Here is a 19,092-nt window from a genome sequence, read left to right on the forward strand (position 1 = left end):
CATGGTTTCATAAATGTTTTTCTCTTAAATTTGTTTGAAGGGGTCTAACTTGAACAAAACACATTTCTTTTTTTTTCTATTACCCAGACATGTTCCACTGAAGTTTTTGCGTCAGCAGTGGTCTTTTATTTTCTTCTTATTAAACAACAGGAAAATGTTTGTTCCCAGATAGATCCGAGTTTTTAAGAAGGTATTTACAAATTTTGAAAGCAAACGTTTGTAAAAATACCTAGTTACATGCTGTGGTTATACTGTTTATTTGTGTTTCATATTACAGTTGTTTTCATTCTACCGTCTGTTACCTACAACCATATAGATCTTCGCTTAGAAAAGTTATTTACTTCGAAAATTTACAATTGTGAATGTTGTGGTTAGATTGATAAATTCTGTATGAGAGACTGTGTGTGTGTGTGTGTGTGTGTGTGTGTGTGTGTGTGTGTGTGTGTGTGTGTGTTTATGGGTTGCGGTTGTCTGGAAATTCTCTGAGGGAAGAGAACAGAGTTCGGTTGTAGAGAGCTATGTATTCGTTCAGCACTTGTTTTTTCTCCGACTATGGCTTTTTGTATTTGTTTGTTTTCTTCAGTTGTTAGTTTTTGAGAAGCGTGGGTGGGGGTGGGGGGGGGGGGTGGAGGTTGGCTGTTGCTCCACGTGAGAATTTTCAAGAGGTGTTGATACTGTTGGACTGTGTTTGATGTGCATGAGATGTTCAGCAAACGTAAAATGACAGTTGTTACTTTTTAGTGCTCTTCTGTGTTATGTGTATCTGGTATTGAAGTCTCTGCTTGTTTTTCCGGTACAAATTGATTTGCAGTCCTGGCATGTTAGTTGGTTATGTTGTTCTGTGTTTTATTGGTTGCCCATAGTTTTCTCTGCATTGAGTTATCTGTTCTGTAGGCTATTTCAATGCTTGCTTTTTGTGTATGTTGCTGATCCTGTGGGTGGGAATGTACCATTTGCTTATTATTGAGAGCATTTCTTCTTCACGTGTGCTTGTGTGTGTGTGTTCTGTGTGTTTATGTTCTGTGTGTTGATATTTTCTGTGTGTTTGTGTTCTGTGCGTCTCCGTTTTTGTGGTGGCAATGGACTGCTTCTTTTTGTTTTCTAGGTGTCCCCTTTATTTTTGCTTTAATTTTGTGATTCAGTTTTTCTCTTTTTACACCTGATTACAATTTCGTACTAAAAGAACCATGTCAAGTCTAAAGTCAAACATTTCAACACTTTCTCCATATTTCACTAAATATTTATTTGTATTGACTGTTGAATCACTTTCACATCGTAGCTCGTAGTGCAACTCGTATCATCAAGCACGTTGTGAGACGTAACCAATAAGTAGTGCATTGGAAGCAGCAAATTGTCCAAGCGCTCAAATGTGCACGGTGCACTACCAGCATTATAGACGGCTATCACAAGACTTAATGTTTGTCTTCGTCTGTTTCAGAGTGCCCTTTGGCAGAATTCGTGAGCAGTTCGGCACCTCCACAGCGCGTGCCTTTTGTGTTCCTGCCGCTAGAAGGTCAGATCGTCCACCCTAGCGCCGACATCAGATTCGCAGGTAAGTGCACTGGCAGAGAAGAGGAGACGTGAGACCTTGAAAAATCAGCTGACTTCTGGTTGACACCACTCCTCAAATAATCGCACCCTACAATGTTTTACACAACTAAGTAGCACAAACTTAAAGTACACTAATTACAAGTGAAAAATAAATACCTGTCAAGAGATGGCGTAAAAATGAAGGATCTGGGTGGAGCACAGACGAAGGGCGTTATTGGCAATGATCAAAACAGCCTCACTGTGGTCAGAATAGGACCAAAGCGCTGAGGATGACAACACAGCATGGCAATGAGAAATGCTAGTAACACACTGCTGCTCATTAAAATTGCAACTCCATGAAAGTGTATTACGTGCTGAAACGCCTAGTTAAATCCACAGGACGGAACAGGTAGTTGGAATTGTGGAAAGGGGCCAAAAATGAGCGGCTGTCAGTTACACTCGAACACATATAACTTTATTTAGTTGCCCAAACATTACAGCGCAAATTTCCGACCTTAACTATCGAATGAATATGTCACACAATTTTATGGCTTAAAGGCACAACCTTTTTAATTTTTAAACCGGCTGAAGGCTACAATAAATTTTCAAAAGGCAGAAGGCCCAAAGCTTTATCCAAAAATATTTTAAATTAGGCTGAAGACCCAAACAGTGTAAGACTTGAGAAGTGAGGAACTTCCAATTTTAAAATGGCTGAAGGCCCATTATTTAAAAACACAACTACAATAGATTATCAAGATGCAGAAGACCCAAAGCTTTACACTTAAATAATTTTAAAAAAGGAGGCTGAAGGTCCAAACAATGCAAGACTTGACAATTTTAAAACGGCTGAAGGCCCATTATTTAAAACCCAACTAAAAACATACAAATTCAAACCATCGGCTATGAGCCATTAAAATACACAATAAGAAAAGGCAGTACAGCCAGCGGCGATCAAAATTTCCGGGGATCGGTCTCCACTTGAAATATTAACGTCCGCTTAGGGAGACAGGTAGTCAGCCCAACTACACCCGATCCGCCGCCATCCCAACCAAGAGACAGGGCCCGTGTTTGATACCCGGCTATGTCGGAGATTTTATGACTGGATGTTGTGTGATGTCCTTAGGTTAGTTAGGTTTAAGTAGTTCTAAGTTCTAGGGGACTGATGACCATAGATGTTAAGTCCCATAGTGCCTAGAGCCATTTGAACAATTTTTTTCGGATATTTTCTCCGCTCAGGGACTGGGTGATGTATTGTCCTAATCATCATCATTTCATCGTCATTGACGCGCAAGTCGCCGAAGTGGAGTCAAATGGAAAGACTTGCACCTGGCGCACTGTCTACCCGACGGGAGGCCCTAGTCACACGACATTTACATCTTACGGGAATACCCCCAACAGCCAACCATGAAAACCAATGGCACAATTTGAACAGACTAGCTTCAGTAATTAAATCACCACTCGACTTTGATGTCCTGGGTCGGTGAGCCACGAACCTCGTAGCAATCGGAACAGCTCCCACACACTACGACACTGCGTAGAGACCGCCAGCAGGCCCGGCTCACTGCGCCGCGCCTAGATTTACTGGCTAACCCACACCAACCGACCGAATGCCGCACATCAGCACGAAGACAGCACTAAAATAAATGAGCAGTCGACATCACAAGCTACACACAGTTTCACGAACACTTGCACGAAGGACTAGACAATACTAACAGCAGCGACTGTGCAATAACAAGGACGAATCACGACTCGACACTCGCAGGCAACCCATAAGCGATCGCTGGCCAACATACTTTCGTCCGACCGACGACTAATCAAGGTGGTCGGCACTTAAGTGATATGTACCGGCAACCGTCGGGCCAGTCATGGCTGTCCGGCCCTCACTGCAGCCGCGCCCCGACTGAACTTCTGCCGCGTCCTAAGTCAAACACTGCCAGGTCCGAACTGCACTGATAGCTCCTCCCAACTCACTGTCAGATCAGAACTAATTCCAAACACATGACAACTGGGAAGTCATAGCAGTCAGCAAAGGTAATACGGCAGGGCTTGTATCGATAAGCGCCTCTGCTGCCGCTCACGGGCAGGCAAGGCGGCCACTCAGTGACACCAGTAATTGAAATTAGCATAACGAGGTGGTAGTACAGTAAAAACAGGATGTCAAATGAGATATGGCACGAACACGAGCCACGCACAGCTCCTGTGCTTGAAAAAGTGTAAGCTATTAAAGTTCCACTTTCAAAACGTTGTAGAAAGAGATGCAATACTCAGAATAACGTCAAATTTGAATAACATATTACTGACGCAGGGGAAAACATCTTGGAACAAGAAAAATGAAGCTTTTACCAACAGAAGGCGCTGTAAGTATCTCAACTCAAATAGGGTCGGCAACAAATGACAAATGAATCTCAGCTCAACGACTGTGATTTGAGGTTCACATTACACCATTCGTATTGTTCAATGTGCATGATTACACAAGACACACAGTCAACAGTTGTGGTAATGTACGTTAGGTAAGCCCATCCAACATGCAAGGTCGTACCACATGTGATGATGAATACGGTTTTTAATTGTCCTGAGGCCAAAAATCATATAGAAAGCCAAATAACATTGGCTTCTTATTGTTCTGGGGCCACAAAACGCGTTTAAAGCGAAATGACACCGGTTGCTAACTGTCGTGAGACTGGGGCAAAACATGTTCAGTACGCTACCCAGCGTTTTCAGCCACAAGTTGAAATAGAGAAACAACATGTTTCTCAACAGATCCGAGTGTCTCTTGGGTCAGGGTCAGAATGTGTTGTGCAATGCTTCCCTCAGTTCAGCCACGTTCGTGACTGGAGCACTGAAGACAAAATCTTTCAGGTAACCCTCACAGCAAGAAGTCACACAGATTAAGAGCAGGTTATATGGACTATCTAAGTGGTAGGGAAATGAGGAAGATTATTCTGGCATTTCCGAAATCCCTCTGCAACAGCCGATTCACGGCCAGTGCAGTGTGCGGAGGAGCGACAGCTAGCATAAAAATGTTGCTATCCACACATCCACACTTTTGAAGGGCTGCAATGACGTTGGTGCGCAAAAGACTCTCGTAACGTTTGCCAGTGACGGCACAGATGACAGGACTCGTAAAACACATCTCGAAAAAATACGGCCCACGATAAACGACGCCGTGCACCCGCTCTACAAAGTAACCTTTGCATGTGCGCTCCGGTTTTTCGGTGCCCATATTCCGCAATTCTGCGTATTGATATGTCCTTGGAGATAGAAATGAGCTTCGTCTGTCCAAAAAATGTTCCATGGCCGTATATTGTCCACATCCAAGCCAGCAACAAATTCCAGAGCAAACTTTTGTTTTGCTGGCTCGTTAACAGGATGCAACTACTGAACGTGGATGATTTTGTACGACTTGCAATGCAGAATGTTTCGTAGGATTTTATGTATCGCACTCGCAAGCATATCCAACATTCGAGCAATTCCTCGTGCACTGCACGTTTTCACACCGCCACTCGACTCCTCCAGCAATGCTGTGACCACATCTGCGCCAGACGTCGGATCAGCTGCTTCACCCCCTCTGCCACATTGCACTTCAAAAGAAACCGTCTTCTCAAATTGTGCAATCGATTTTTCTAGATTAGCAGACATCGGACCAATGCTTTGTTTCATACCTATGAGTGCCCCCATCTTCTGCAGGGCTACTGGCGCGCAGTCACCGTTCTTATAAAAGAGCTTTACTAGCGTCGTGCAATCTTTCATGAAGACAGTGATGTTGGACGTCTGAGGAACAGCCGTTTGCCGCTCGTCTGTTGGTATTCTGACACTTCTAGTGCTATGTATTGGTCAGATTTTCGTTAATTTACCATGACGTTTCCTCCTGCCTCAAGAATATGCTGTACAAATGTGACGTCATTCCGACCAGTGGTTCTCTTTCTACAGCGTTTTTAAACTGTACATGTAATCATGGACATCCTGTAGATAGGAGAAACGCCTTCTAGATTCTCTTTACAAGCAAAGGTTACCAAGCAATTTTGTCACTCAGAAATAGGATTTCAGTGTTGATTTTTGATGAGAAAGTCTTGCTATATCTCTAGTAAACTTCTACCAACTTGTGTCGGAATTAGACAGCGGTGAAAACGTGCTCTATCGAGATTGCTGTTTACAATGAGGTGATAGAAACCATGGGATACCTCCTACTATCATGTCGGACCTCCTCTCGACCGGCGTATTTCAGCAACTCGACGTGGCGTAAACTCAACAAGCCGTTGTAAGTGCCATGCAGAAAAACGAATCTTTGCTGCCTCTAATGCCGTCCAAAATAACGAAAGTATTGCCGGTACAGAATTTTATGTACGACCCGAATTCTCGATTATGTCCCATAAATGTTCGATGGGATTCATGTCGGGCGATCTGGGTGGCCGAATCATTCTCTCGAATTGTCCAAAATGTATTTAAACGTAATCGCAAACAGTTGTGGCCCGGTGACATGTCACATTGTCATCCATTAAAATTCCATCGTTGTTTGGGAAAATGGAGTCCGTGAATGGCTGCATATCATCTCCAAGCAGCCGAAAATAAACATTTTCAGTCATTATCGGTTCAGTTCAGCTGGACTAGAGGACCCAGTCCATTCCATGTAATCGCAGCCAACACCATTATAGCCACCCCCAGCTTGCACTGTGTGTTGTTGACAAATGGATCCGTGGCCTCGCGGGGTGTGCGCTGCACTCGATCCCTTCCATCAGCTCTTGCCAACTGAAATCGGGACTCACCTGTCCAAGCCACTTTTATGCAGTCGTCTAAGCCCGCGAGCACAGGAGAGGCGCTGCAGGCGACGTGGTGCTGATCGCTGAGGCACTCGCATCCATCATCTGCTGCCATAATCTATTAGCGCCATATTTCGGCGGACTGTCCTAAAGGTTACGTCTGTCGTACATCCCACATTGATTTGTGCTTGTCTTTAGCACTGACAACTCTACACATACGCCGCTGTTTTCTGTCGTTAAGTGAAGGCCATCGGCCAATGCGTTTTCCGCGGTGAGAGGCAATGCCTAAAATTTGGTAGTTTCGACACACCCTTGACATTCTGGACCTCGGAAGACTGAATTCCCTAACGATTTCCGAACTGAAGTGTCCAGTACGTCTAGCTCCAACTAGCTCCAACTACTATTCCACGCTGAAAGTCTGTTAATTCCAGTCGTGCCATCATAATCGCATCGGAAACATCAAATGAGACATCTGAAAGCAAATGAAGGATCCGCCAGCTCAATGACCTTTTATAAATTGGGTACGCAGTACTACCAGGATCTGTATATGTGCATATCGCTACCCCATGACTTGTCACCTCTGTGTATTAGTTCAGTGATACTGCTGCTGCCGGCCGCTGTGGCCGAGCGGTTCTAGGCGTTTCAGTCCGGAACCGCGCGACTGCTACGGTCGCAGGTTCGAATCTTGCTTCGGGCATGGATGTGATGTCCTTAGGTTAGTTAGGTTTAAGTAATTCTAAGTTCTAGGGGACTGATGACCTCAGATGTTAAGTCCCATAGTTCTCAGAGCCATTTGAACCATACTGCTGCTCGCAAACGTCGGGATCCATCGACTGCCACGCGAATCTGGATCGATGGATTCACTAGGGCCATATTAAGTGCCATGAAGGATCTTTATGGTCCTGTACGACTAGCTCCTGAGAGGACAGGCACGAGGTGTTCCGCGAGAGAGTATGTGACTTGTTTGCAGCTGCAAAAATATCTGTACAGGCAGTAAGACTGAGCAGTACGGAAAGGCAGCATGGCGACCGTTGTTGTGGCTGGCGCAGCAGCAGAGAGAGGAACGCCGAAAATGGCTGTGCCCTCAGGTAGTGATGCCCTCAGATACTGATGGGCACGAGAGTGGCACCAGGGGAGTGCCATTACGATGGACGTTTTCGTGTGTGTAAGTTTTCAGGACACTGAACATTACAAGATTGCCTTAATGGTCGTCGTACCTGTGTCGCACCTGGTCTGACGATGTAGAATGACATTTAATTCATAACGTAAGCATCTATGGTTCGGATTACCGGTAATCTCGACATCAGCCCATGATTGCCTGACGTGTTAAGGCCGGTGTCTGTGCCTCTGTGAGCCAAGCTCAGTTCGACTTATTATTTTTATTTGCGTTGATGATGATAGGCAGCCGATCGAAATTAGATCTACATAAAGTCTTCTGACTGGCTTGATACTGTGTGCCACGAATTCCTCTCCTCTGCCAACTTCATCTCAAAGTAGCACATGCACCCTGTGTCCTCAATTATTTGCTGAATGTATTCCATCACTGTCTCCCTCTCCAGCTCTCTCTAGTACCAAGGAAGTTATTCCATGATATCTTGAAAGGTGCCCTATCTTCTAGTCCCTTTTTCTTGTCAGTTTCTTCCATATATTCATTTCCTCGCCGATTCTTCCGAGAACCTCTTCATTTATTGCCGTACCACCTAATTTTCAACATTCTTCTGTAGAACCACATCTCAAATGCTTCTATTTTTTCCTGTTCCGGTTTCCCCACAGCCCATGTTTCACTACCATACAATCCTGTGCTTCAAACGAACAATCTCAGAAATTTCTTCCTCAGATTAAGATCTATGTTTGATACTAGTAGACTTCTCTTGAGCTCTCCATTGGCAAAAGATCGGAATAGTCCCCAATTCGGATCTACGGAAAGGGACTCCCAAGGAGGAGATTACCATGAGAAATGATTGAATAATCAACGAAAGGATAACGTTCTACCAGTCGGAGCGTGGAATGTCAGAAACTTGAACGTGGTAGGAAAACTAGAAAATCTGAAAAGGGACTTGCAGTGGCTCAATATAGATGTAGTAGGGGTCAGTGAAGTGAAGTGGAAATAGGACAAGGATTTCTGGTCAGATGAGTATAGGGTAATATCAACAGCAGAAGAAAATGTTATAACAGGTGTAGGATTCGCTATGAATAGGAAGGTAGGGCATAGAGTGTGTTGCTGTGAACAGTTCTGTGATAGGGTTGTTCTTATCAGAACTGACAGCAAACCAACACCGACAACGATAGTTCAGGTGTACATGCCGAAGTCGCAAGCTGAAGATGAAGAGATAGGGAGAGTGTATGAGGTATTGAAAGGGTAATGCAGTATGTAAAGACGGATAAAAATCTAATAATCATGGAGGACTGGAATGTAGTTGTAGTGGAGGGTTCAAATGGCTCTGAGCACTTTGGGACTTAAATTCTGAGGTTGTCAGTCCCCTATAACTTAGAACTACATAAACCTAACTAACCTGAGGACATCACACACATCCATGTCCGAAGCAGGATTCGAACCTGCGACCATAGCGGTCGCGCGGTTCCAGACTGAAGCGCCAAGAACAGCTCGGCTACTCCGGCCGGCTGTAGGGGAAGGAGTAGAAGAAAAGTTTACAGGAGAATATGGGCTTTCGACAAGGAATGAGAGAGGAGAAAGACTAATTGAGTTCTGTAACAAATTTCAGCTAATAATAGCGAATACTCTGTTCAAGAATCGCAAGAGCGGGAGTAATACGTGTAAAAGGCCAGATGATACGGGAAGATTTCAGTTACATTACACAATGGTCAGACAGAGATTCCGAAATCAGATGCTGGATTGTAAGGCGTACACAGGAGCAGATATAGACTCAGATCACGATATAGTAGCAATGAACTGTAGGCTGAAGTTTCACACATTGGTCAGAAAGAATCAATACGCAAAGAAGTGGGATACGGAAGTACTAAGGAATGACGAGATACGCTTGAAGTATCTAAGGCTATAGATACAGCAATAAGGAATAGCTCAGTAGGCAGTACAGTTGAAGAGAAATGGACATCTCTGAAAAGCGCCATCACAGAAGTTGGGAAGGAAAACATAGGTACTGGTACGAAGAAGGTAACTGCGAAGAAACCATGGGTAACGGAAGAAATACTTGAATTGATCGATGAAAGAAGGAAGTACCAAAATGTTCCTGGAAACTCAGGAATACAGAAATGCAAGTCGCTGACGAATGAAATAAATAGGAAGTGCAATGAATGTATGACGGCTGCAGGAAAAATGTGAAGACATCGAAAAACAAATGATTGTCGGAAGGACAGACTCAGCACACAGGAAAGTCAAAACAACCTTTGCTGGCATTAAAAGCAATGGTGCTAACATTAAGAGTGTAACGGAAATTCCATTGTTTAATGCAGAGGAGAGAGCGGATAGGTGGAAAGAAAACATTGAAAGCCTCTATGACGGGGAAGATTTTTCTGATGTGATAGAAGAAGAAACAGGAGTCGATTTAGAAGGCATAGGGGATCCATTAATAGAATCAAAATTTAAAAGATCTTTGGAGGACTTAAGATCAAATAAGGCAGAAGTGACAGATAACATTCCATCAGAATTTCTAAGATCATCGGGGGAAGTAGCAACAAAACGACTATTCACGTTGGTGTGTAGAATGTATTAATCTGGCGACATACCATCTGACTTTCGGAAAAGCATCGTCCACACAATTCCGAAGACGGCAAGAACTGACAAGTGCGGGAACTATCGCACAATCAGCTTAACAGCTCATGAGGACGGGAGGGCGGGTGGGTGTGGCTCAACATAAATCCACGTGATGTCAACTTTGCCTATTATTCCAGTGGTGATAGTGATTATGTGTCGCACAAATACGAGTTTCTTGACCACACACATTGCAGTTAACCCGTTATGAAATCTGTTGTTTTGACTCCTTCCTTTCACAGAAACCATGCGGTCCATGTTGGTTTGTGATAGTCGCCTTCCTTCATGTCCATAGTTTTCTTATAGAAGGTGAAAGCCAGTCAAAGAATATTTCAGGGAATCGTTTTAAAAAAAATTATTTCAAAGGTCCAGTGAAATCTTTACGAGCTTTCTCCCACAGCAACTTACGCTGTGCCTGCGTGACACAAGTTGCCTGTGTTTCAGCACCGAGGCAGCTCTGTCCGGCTAAAATTGCTCACAAGAGATACCCTGAGCCCTCCGCTGAAACTGCTAGCGAATTCACGCCATCGGCTGTAGCCAATAGCGTTCGCGGGATACAGATCACGTTTGCGACGCTGGACCATTGTGCAGTGCAGAACACAACTGCTTCCCTCTCTTGTGATCCAGACCTCGAGCAGAACAAACGTCTTTCTTGGGAGCCAGAGCCTCTGGCTCTGCGTTTCACGACCGGCCACCGACATAAGTTAACATGAACCGCCTCCTCTTCCGTTGCCCATTTCAGTTAATTGTTCGACCTCCTAGACTGGCCTAAACCTGGTAACTTCCGACCCTAAGCGCGCCCCTTGTATACCGTACGTTGAAACATATTCTCTTCATTTTACCTATTTTCCTGTTCTGTCATTTAATGGCAGCCCTTGATGCCTACTTACAAGCCCTGACCGCTCGATTTCCTGTGCATTGTCCTCTTAAGCCGGATGCAACAACCTACTCCTCGCTTCCCTGCTCATGTACATTCTCTAGTTAACAAGAAACAAGAGCTGCCCTTTAACTGCGTACAATGTTCAAAACTGCCTCTGGCGCCTAGATGGTGTACTACAATCAGTTCAACGTTCTACGGGAGGACATCCCCATAGTTTGAACAGTATTCATACAACAACGCAATTGTAAATCGTTATCGAACGGCCTTCATAATTATCATCTCCGCTAGTTTTAACACTTGTGGTTCATGTAGCACTTAAATTAGCATTTTAAATGTAAGAAAAATACAAACTAATTGTGATGTTACTGATGAGAGTTTCGTTTGTGGATACATTAGTATCACTATCATTATTATTCTTATTATTGTTGTTGTTGTTATTTTAATGCAGCAAGTATTAAAATTACTGATTCAATATGCAAACTTCGTCGTAAATTCGACCTAGATCAGTCACAATGGTTTGCACTTACTTTGGCACTATCTTAACTGCTCGTAAGTCTAGTACTGGGAGTAACATTTTGTCAAATAATCTTCCACGGTAGTGGAAAGTGTTGAGCTCGAAGTGGAATGGAGACTGTGCGCCGAATAGCGCCTGGACGTTATGCAAGCGGCACAACGGTTGTGCATCTTGTGTTTCGTACTGTCAGGCGTTCACCGTACGCACACTTCCAGCAGCGATAAAGGGTATTTTTCCTCTCGTCTCTCATAGAAGCTGGGACGAGGCCAGTATGTGCAGTCACCGGGTCACAGTTCCTGAGCCGCGGCGGTTGGTCGCCGTTGAAGACGAAGGACACCTCAGAACCGCCCTTCAGAATCTTCAGGGACGAGGGGCGAACCTTCTTGCAGGTATGTCGGCCAAACACACGAGGTACAATCTAGCTCTTTGGTTTCATATAAATGTCAGAGTCTCTAATTATGTAAAGACATAAACATTTGTCACTATTAGAGCAAATTTGCCAACTTTTGAATATCAAAACATCAAACAGCTCAGACAAATTATCAACTGTCCTGCCAAGCACATACATTAATGTTTCAATATAGCAGTTATCCTAATCAGAAAGAATAATATGGCTTCATTCTAAAACTGGAATCATCGCATATGGCGTTTGTAATGGAAACAAAGAAAGTAAGATATGTAAAATGTATTCGCCCTTCATTGTTAATCCAAGTATTGTACCTACATTCATAAGCTGATACACATTCCTAACTAAAATGTTTGATATTGAAACTGCAGTAGCTATTCATATGATACCTATTTGTCCCAGTTTGGTTCCTTTACGCTGGATGTCCAGTTTTTACAGTCGGAGAAACTAAACAACATGTGCGACGTCTTAAATCTGTATTATCCCATTGTACCACTGCCAGAATGATGAATTGTAATTTTTTTATAATTTCCTTGCTAGAATTGAGGTACTCTAAATATACAACCGATTAAAACATAGCTTTTGGAATTTTTAATTGCAGACTAATATCTTCTTGGCGTTGTTTTTACTGTGGAAAATAAAATCTTCATGGGAAAAATACTTTCAGGCAGATAGTATGGAAAAAATTCCAAGGGATTTAATACCAATTAAAAGCCAAACTTCCATCTACATCTACATGGATACTCTGCAAATCATACTTAAGTGCTTGGCAGAGGGTTCATCGAACGACCTTCACAACAATTCTCTATTATTCCAATCTCGATCAGCGTGAGGAGAAAACCAACACCTATATATTTCTGTGCGAGCTCTCATTTTCCTTATTTTAATAAGATGATCGTTTCTCCCTATCTAGGCCGACGTCGACAAAATATTTTCGCATTCGGAGGAGAAAGTTGGTGATTGAAATTTCGTGAGAGTATTCCGCCGCAACGAAAACCGCCTTTGTTTTAAAGTTGTCCACCCCGAATCCTGTATCATGTCCGTAACACTCTCTCCCCTATATTGGGGTAATACGAAACGTTCTGCTCTTCTTTGAACTTCCTTGATGTACTCCGTTAACCCGGGTTCCCGGGTTAGATTCCCGGCGGGGTCAGGGATTTTCTCTGCCTCGTGATGACTGGGTGTTGTGTGTTGTCCTTAGGTTAGTTAGGTTTAAGTAGTTCTAGGTTCTAGGGGACTGCTGACCATAGATGTTAAGTCCCATAGTGCTCAGAGCCATTTTTTATGTACTCCGTTTATCCTATCTGGTAGGGATCCCACACCGCTCAGAAATAGTCCAAAAGAGGACGGACAAGCATAGTGAAGGTAGTCTCTTTAGTAGGTCTGTTGCATTTTCTTAGTGTTCCGCCAACAAAACACAGTATTTGGTTTACCTTTACCACAACATTTTCTATACGTCCTTCCCAATTTAAGTTGTTCGTAATTGTTATTCCTAGGTATTTAGTTGAATTTACGGCCTTTAGACTTTAGTGATTTATCGTGTAACCGGTGTTTAGCAGATTATTTTTAATACTCATGTGGATGATCTCACACTTTTCATTATTTTCAATTGCCAATTTTTGCGCGACACAAATATCTTTTCTAAAACTTTTTGCAATTTGTTTTGATCTTCTAATGACCTTACAAGACGATAAACGACAGCATCATCTGCAAACAACCTAAGACGGCTGATCAGATATCTCCTAAATCGTTTCTATAGATAAGGAACAGCAGAGGGCCTGTAACACTACCTTGCGGAATGCCAGAAATCACTTCTGTTCTGCTCGATGACCTCCCGTCAGTTACTGCGAACGGTGTCCGTCCCCGGTAGCTGAGTGGTCAGCACGACAGAATGTCAATCCTATGGGCCCGGGTTTGCTTCCCAGCTGGGTCGGAGATTTTCTCCGCTCAGGGACTGGGTGTTGTGTTGTCCTAATCATCATCACTTCATCCCCATCGACGCGTAAGTCGCCGAAGTGGCGTCAAATCGAAAGACTTGCACCCAGCGAACGGTCTACACGACATTTACATTTACTGCGAACTGTGACCTCTCTCGCAGGAAATCAAGAAGACAGTCATATAACTGAGATAATATTCCATAATCACGCAATTTCACTACAAGCCACTTGTATGGTAGTGTCAAAAGCCTTTTGGAATCCATATAAAATCGCTTGTCAAAAGCACTCAACGCTTCGTATGTGTAAAGAGCTAGTTGTTTTTCACAAGTTGTTTTCACAAGTTGTTTTCTACATCCATGTTGATTTGTGTAATAGACCGTTTCAGGTAATTCATAATGTTCGAACACAATATATGTTCCAGATTCCTGCTGCACGTCGACGTTTATGATATGAGCCTGCTTAGTGAATACTCCTAGTATCTTTCTTCAATTTTGGTGAGGCCTGTGCGACTTTCCAGTCTTTTGGTACGGATCTTTCGTCGAGCGAGCGGTTGTATGTGATTGTTAAGTATGAAGCTATTGATCAGCATACTCTCAAAGAAACCTAACTGGTATACAGTCTGGACCAGAAGACTTGCTTTTATTAAGTGATTGAAGTTGCTTTACTACTCCGAGGATATCTACTTATTAGTTATTCGTGTTGTCAGCTCTTCTTGATTCGAATTTTGGAATATTTACTTCGTCTTTTTTCTGAAGAAATTTTGAAAGGCTGTGATTAATTACTCTGCTGTCGCAGCACTGTCGTCTATGTATTTCCATTGCTATCGCGCAGAGAAGCCATTGACTGCGTCTTGCCGCTAGCATTCTGTACACATCTCTTTGAATTTTCTGGCATGTTTCGAGACAAATTTTCGTTGTGGAAACTATTATAAGCATCTCGCATTGATATCCGCGCAAAATTTCGAGCTTCTGTAAAAGACTGCCATTGTAGATTTTGCGTCCGTTTAAGTATAGCATGCTTTTTTCGTTGTTTCTGCAGAAGTGTTTTGACCCGTTTTGTATACCAATAGGGATCAGATCTATCGTTGGTTAATTTATTTGGTATAAGTGTCTCAAGTGCTGTAGATACTATTTCTTTGAGCTCAAGCCACACATGGTCTACACTCACATTGTTGATTTGGAAGGAGTGGGGATTATCAATCAAGACTTCGTCAAGTGAAATTACATCTGCGTTTTTGAGTAAGAATATTTACTTCTTTATAAGAAGAAAATATTATGGAGTTGTCGAGCAGCAGTACGTTAAATTCAGTAGCATGGAACTTCACGAGTTTTGGCTAGCAGTAGCTTAGTCGTATTGCTGATAAAACATGAATTTTACTTTTAACATACCATTTGCACGGTTGTGGGTTTTCGGCAGTCACTGTAATACAGAGTAAATATCGTGCGAAGATTAACATGGGAATGAACTTAGCTCTGTCCAGTTTGATTCTATGATTTGAGATGATGAGTGGGGAAAAACGCGCTATTCACCCCATTAATTATACTAACGATAAATTTGTTCGATAAATTGCGTGAGAATTTAAAATACTTGTTCATTTCTTACTATATTTTAAAATAACTTAATTGGACCAACCTAGTAGTTCAGATTTTAAGTACACCAACGTTTTGACAAGGGCGCCGTGAACGAGTTGTGATACATTAAGGCCACTAGGAACAATAGTGGTGAAGTCGATGTACAATGACAAAATTTCGCTGGTTGTTTAAGGATATTTTCTGGCTATCTGTATCTATGTGTAAAAGGCTTGCGTGTGTACGTATTGGCTGACTTTTCTCCATGACCACCCACAGCCGTCTACGCGTGGTTGTAGTCTTAGATATCCCTTGTTCTCTGCTGTTACTGGGGGAGTTTGGTAGCGGTGTGTGGCAGTGGGTGAGTGTGGCGAACGAAAAGTTCGCGAAATATGGAGCAATAAATACTGTTAGGACAGCCATACACTCGATGGCTTACGAACATTCCCGTACATGTGAATATGCGTTTATAGTTTCATTCCTGAAACATAATACAATCCTTGCGCGGTTTCGTCATTCAGAATTTAATAATGAGCTGTAATATCAAATGGCTCAGTTTTTAATTTCTCAAAGCGTTTTCGTCATCCGAACTTTACTAACGGTCAAGAGAGATACAAAGAAAAAAATCCAAATGGACTGAAAGGTAAAAATACTCGTAATTAACAAATTGATAGTCGAACGGTACACTACAGTAATTTCGGATAAATTATTCGCTTATTCTTCGCGAGAATAATCCTTCACACAATTTAGTGCGATGTCGTCAATCACTTCGCTGGTTGTTCTTTCGCATTATTCTTCGGGAGTATAATCACCCACTACAGTGCGGAAGAAAGCGTGGACGACTCTATCATCATTACGTTGCATCGTGAGTGAAACAATAAAAAGTCCGGAAGTCATACACATTGAAGAGCCAAAGAAAATTGTACACCTGCCTAATGTTGTGTAGGGCATCCCCGAGCACGCAGAACTGCCGCAACACGAATTTGCATGGACTCGACTAATGTCTGAAGTGGTGCTGGAGGAAACTGACACCATGAATCATACAGGGCTCTCCATAAATACGCAAGAGTACAAGTGAGTCGAGATGCAAGTGATTAGATAGGATGCTTACGTACGTGTCACCTGTCAGTGTCGTATCTAGACGTATCAGGGGTCCACTCCAACTTCACACGCTACACACTATTTCAGATCCTCCAACTGCTTGAACAGTCCCCTACTGACATTCGGGGTCCATGGATTCATCAGCTTTTCTCCATACCCGTACACGTCCATTCGCTCGACACAATTTGGAAGGAGACTCGTCTGACCAAGCAACATGTGTCTCGTGATCAAGAGTCCAATAGCGATGTTGACGGACCCAGGAGAGGCGTTAAGCTTTGTGTCGTACGGTCATAAAATGTAAACGAGTGGGCCTTCGGCTCCGAAAGCTCATATCGATGATGTTTCGTTGAATGGTTCGCACGCTGGCACCTGTTGATGACCCAGCATTGAAATCTGCAGCAATTTGCGGAAAGTTTGCACTTCTGCCACGCTGACCGATTCTCTTTAGTTGTCGTTTGTCGCGTTCTTACAGGATCATTTGCCGGTCGCAGCGATGTCGGAGATTTGATGCTTTACCGCATTCCCGATATTCGTGATACACTCGTGAACTGGTCGTACTGGAAAATCCCCAATTCATCGCTACCTCGGAGATGCTGTGTCCCATCGCTTGTGCGCCGACTGTAATACCATGTTCAAACTCACTTAAATCTTGATAACTGACACTGTAGCAGGAGTAACCGATATAACAACTGCGCCAGACACTTGTTGTCTTTTACTGGTGTCAACAGGAGCGCCGTATTCTGCCTGTTTACGTATTTTAATACGGATGCCTATACCAGTTTCTTTGGCGCTTCAGTGTATTGTTTAGCGTTACCTAGTGGTATTTGTTGCTCCACGTTTCGAAGATTTTTGCCCACCACACTCACCCACAGCCACGCATCGCAACCAAACTGCTTTACTAATAGGATGACTGCCTTCTCCCGTGCCACATATTCTGACCAAGGCTACGCCGAGCTTCTAAGCTAGTTTCAGATCATGAAGCCGTAGTCACCAGTAGATTGTCACGGAGCTCTATTGTAGTGATGATTTATGCAGATTTTACCACAATTATCATATGTTTTTGCAAAAATACCTACACGCCATTATTCTAACCCAGAATGGCCTGGTTTTTCGTAACCACCTACACGCCGATACAAAGGCCTTTTGATGTTGCTGTCACTGCGATAATATCTCAGTATAACGTTGTCGTGCCGCTGTTGCATTGCATTGCGCTCACTGAATGCGTCGAGGTACACGTCGGTCAACTCTTCATCAGTAATCCTAGCCGTGCTGCTGTGTTTTGCTGTTAATGCACGATGAACACTGACGAAAAATCAAGCCCGAAACAGAACTGAGCTGTAGTGAATGCAAGATCAGGAGGAAGACTAAAGTGGGCCTTACTGTTGTCAGCAGAAAATAATTTGGCGAATGGAAAAAAGTTTGTTTGCAAACAACACACGCTGACACTTGCGCCTTACTGCAGATAGGAGGGTTGGAACTTTAATAGTGGCAACTATTTATTTACAGCTCGTACAAAATAGGTAAGTTTTTCAAAGTTTACTGACCTCCAAAGTAGCGCAAGCGTTGTGCATAACCCGTTGTCAGCGATGTGGAAGTCGTAGGACAATCTTAGCAGTGCCAGTGGTGTTGACAGTTCGAGCGGCGCGGTTTATTGCCCGACGAATTTGTAGCAGTTCTGAAGCGAATGCCGAGAAGTGTTTCCTTCAGTTTAGAAATAGAGTTGAACTTACAAGGGCTTAAGTCACGGGAATGCAGTAGGTGGTACAGAACTTAGCAGCCACATCAATCAAACAAATCAGTAACGGCTTCCACTGTGCTTGCTTGAGCATTGTGCTGCAAGATGATGGTCAGGTCCTGCAGAAAGTGTCATCACTTCTGTCTCTAAGCTGATCGTAGGTTGTTCCAAATATGAACAGCATAGAGACAAAGTTGGAAGATGGAAAGGGCATAGGTGAACACAACAGACTCACAAAGAAGATGACACACACTCTTCAACAGTACCATGACAAGGTTATCAGACAGAACCTATTCAGTATACTCCTAAGTGACGCGAAGAGCGCAGTACGAGCTTACGAGCTACATATTTACACACGGTGTCAACAGATGAACATCTCATTCATCATCTGTGCCAGATTATCTGATATAAATATCTATGGGCTCCGAGGGATCACAACCCTTACATTCACAAGAAGTGGCTTCCAAATTGTATCCTGTACGTTATCAAGGCCACTTAAACGTTCCTGACTTATCCTTACCTCCTAAAAACCAGTGTTCATGGCAAAACCCTTGAATCAAATTGAGTCTCTAAACTCACTCATGTGGAAACGATGTCTAAAATTACATTTTGATCGGCTAGAATTGTCAGAATTGCAACTTATGATGTAGTTTTTGTATTTAATGATGAGAACACATGGAAGATGAAGTTATTAGAGGGAATGGACTTTAAGATAGGAAATTTCACTCAAGGCATCTTGAAAAAAACAGATTTGCCTTTCTGCACCAGAAAGTCAGTTGAGGACCTGCTACAGGAAAGATGGCAGAAAACAAGAAATAAGACGGGAACACATGAAGGGAAAGAGGACCATGAGTATAAATTTAGGACTTTCCGAAGAGGTGTTATAAGAAACAACGTTAGGCTGAACAGCATTTCCTGAAAGTTATGGTTTTAA

At 43.1% G+C, this 19,092-nt stretch overlaps 1 protein-coding gene across 1 annotated transcript in view; it reads left to right on the top strand.

Annotated features, from left to right (window-relative positions):
- Nucleotides 1-19,092, top strand: part of LOC124799116 — a 217,736-nt gene that overhangs the window by 155,068 nt on the left and 43,576 nt on the right. The window contains exons 4-5 of the mRNA XM_047262654.1: nt 1,439-1,552; nt 11,667-11,800. Of these exons, the coding sequence (XP_047118610.1) occupies nt 1,439-1,552; nt 11,667-11,800 (248 nt within the window). The remainder of the gene's footprint in view (nt 1-1,438; nt 1,553-11,666; nt 11,801-19,092) is intronic.

The sequence above is a fragment of the Schistocerca piceifrons genome, chromosome 5 (assembly GCF_021461385.2).
Source record: "Schistocerca piceifrons isolate TAMUIC-IGC-003096 chromosome 5, iqSchPice1.1, whole genome shotgun sequence".
NCBI lineage: Eukaryota > Metazoa > Arthropoda > Insecta > Orthoptera > Acrididae > Schistocerca > Schistocerca piceifrons.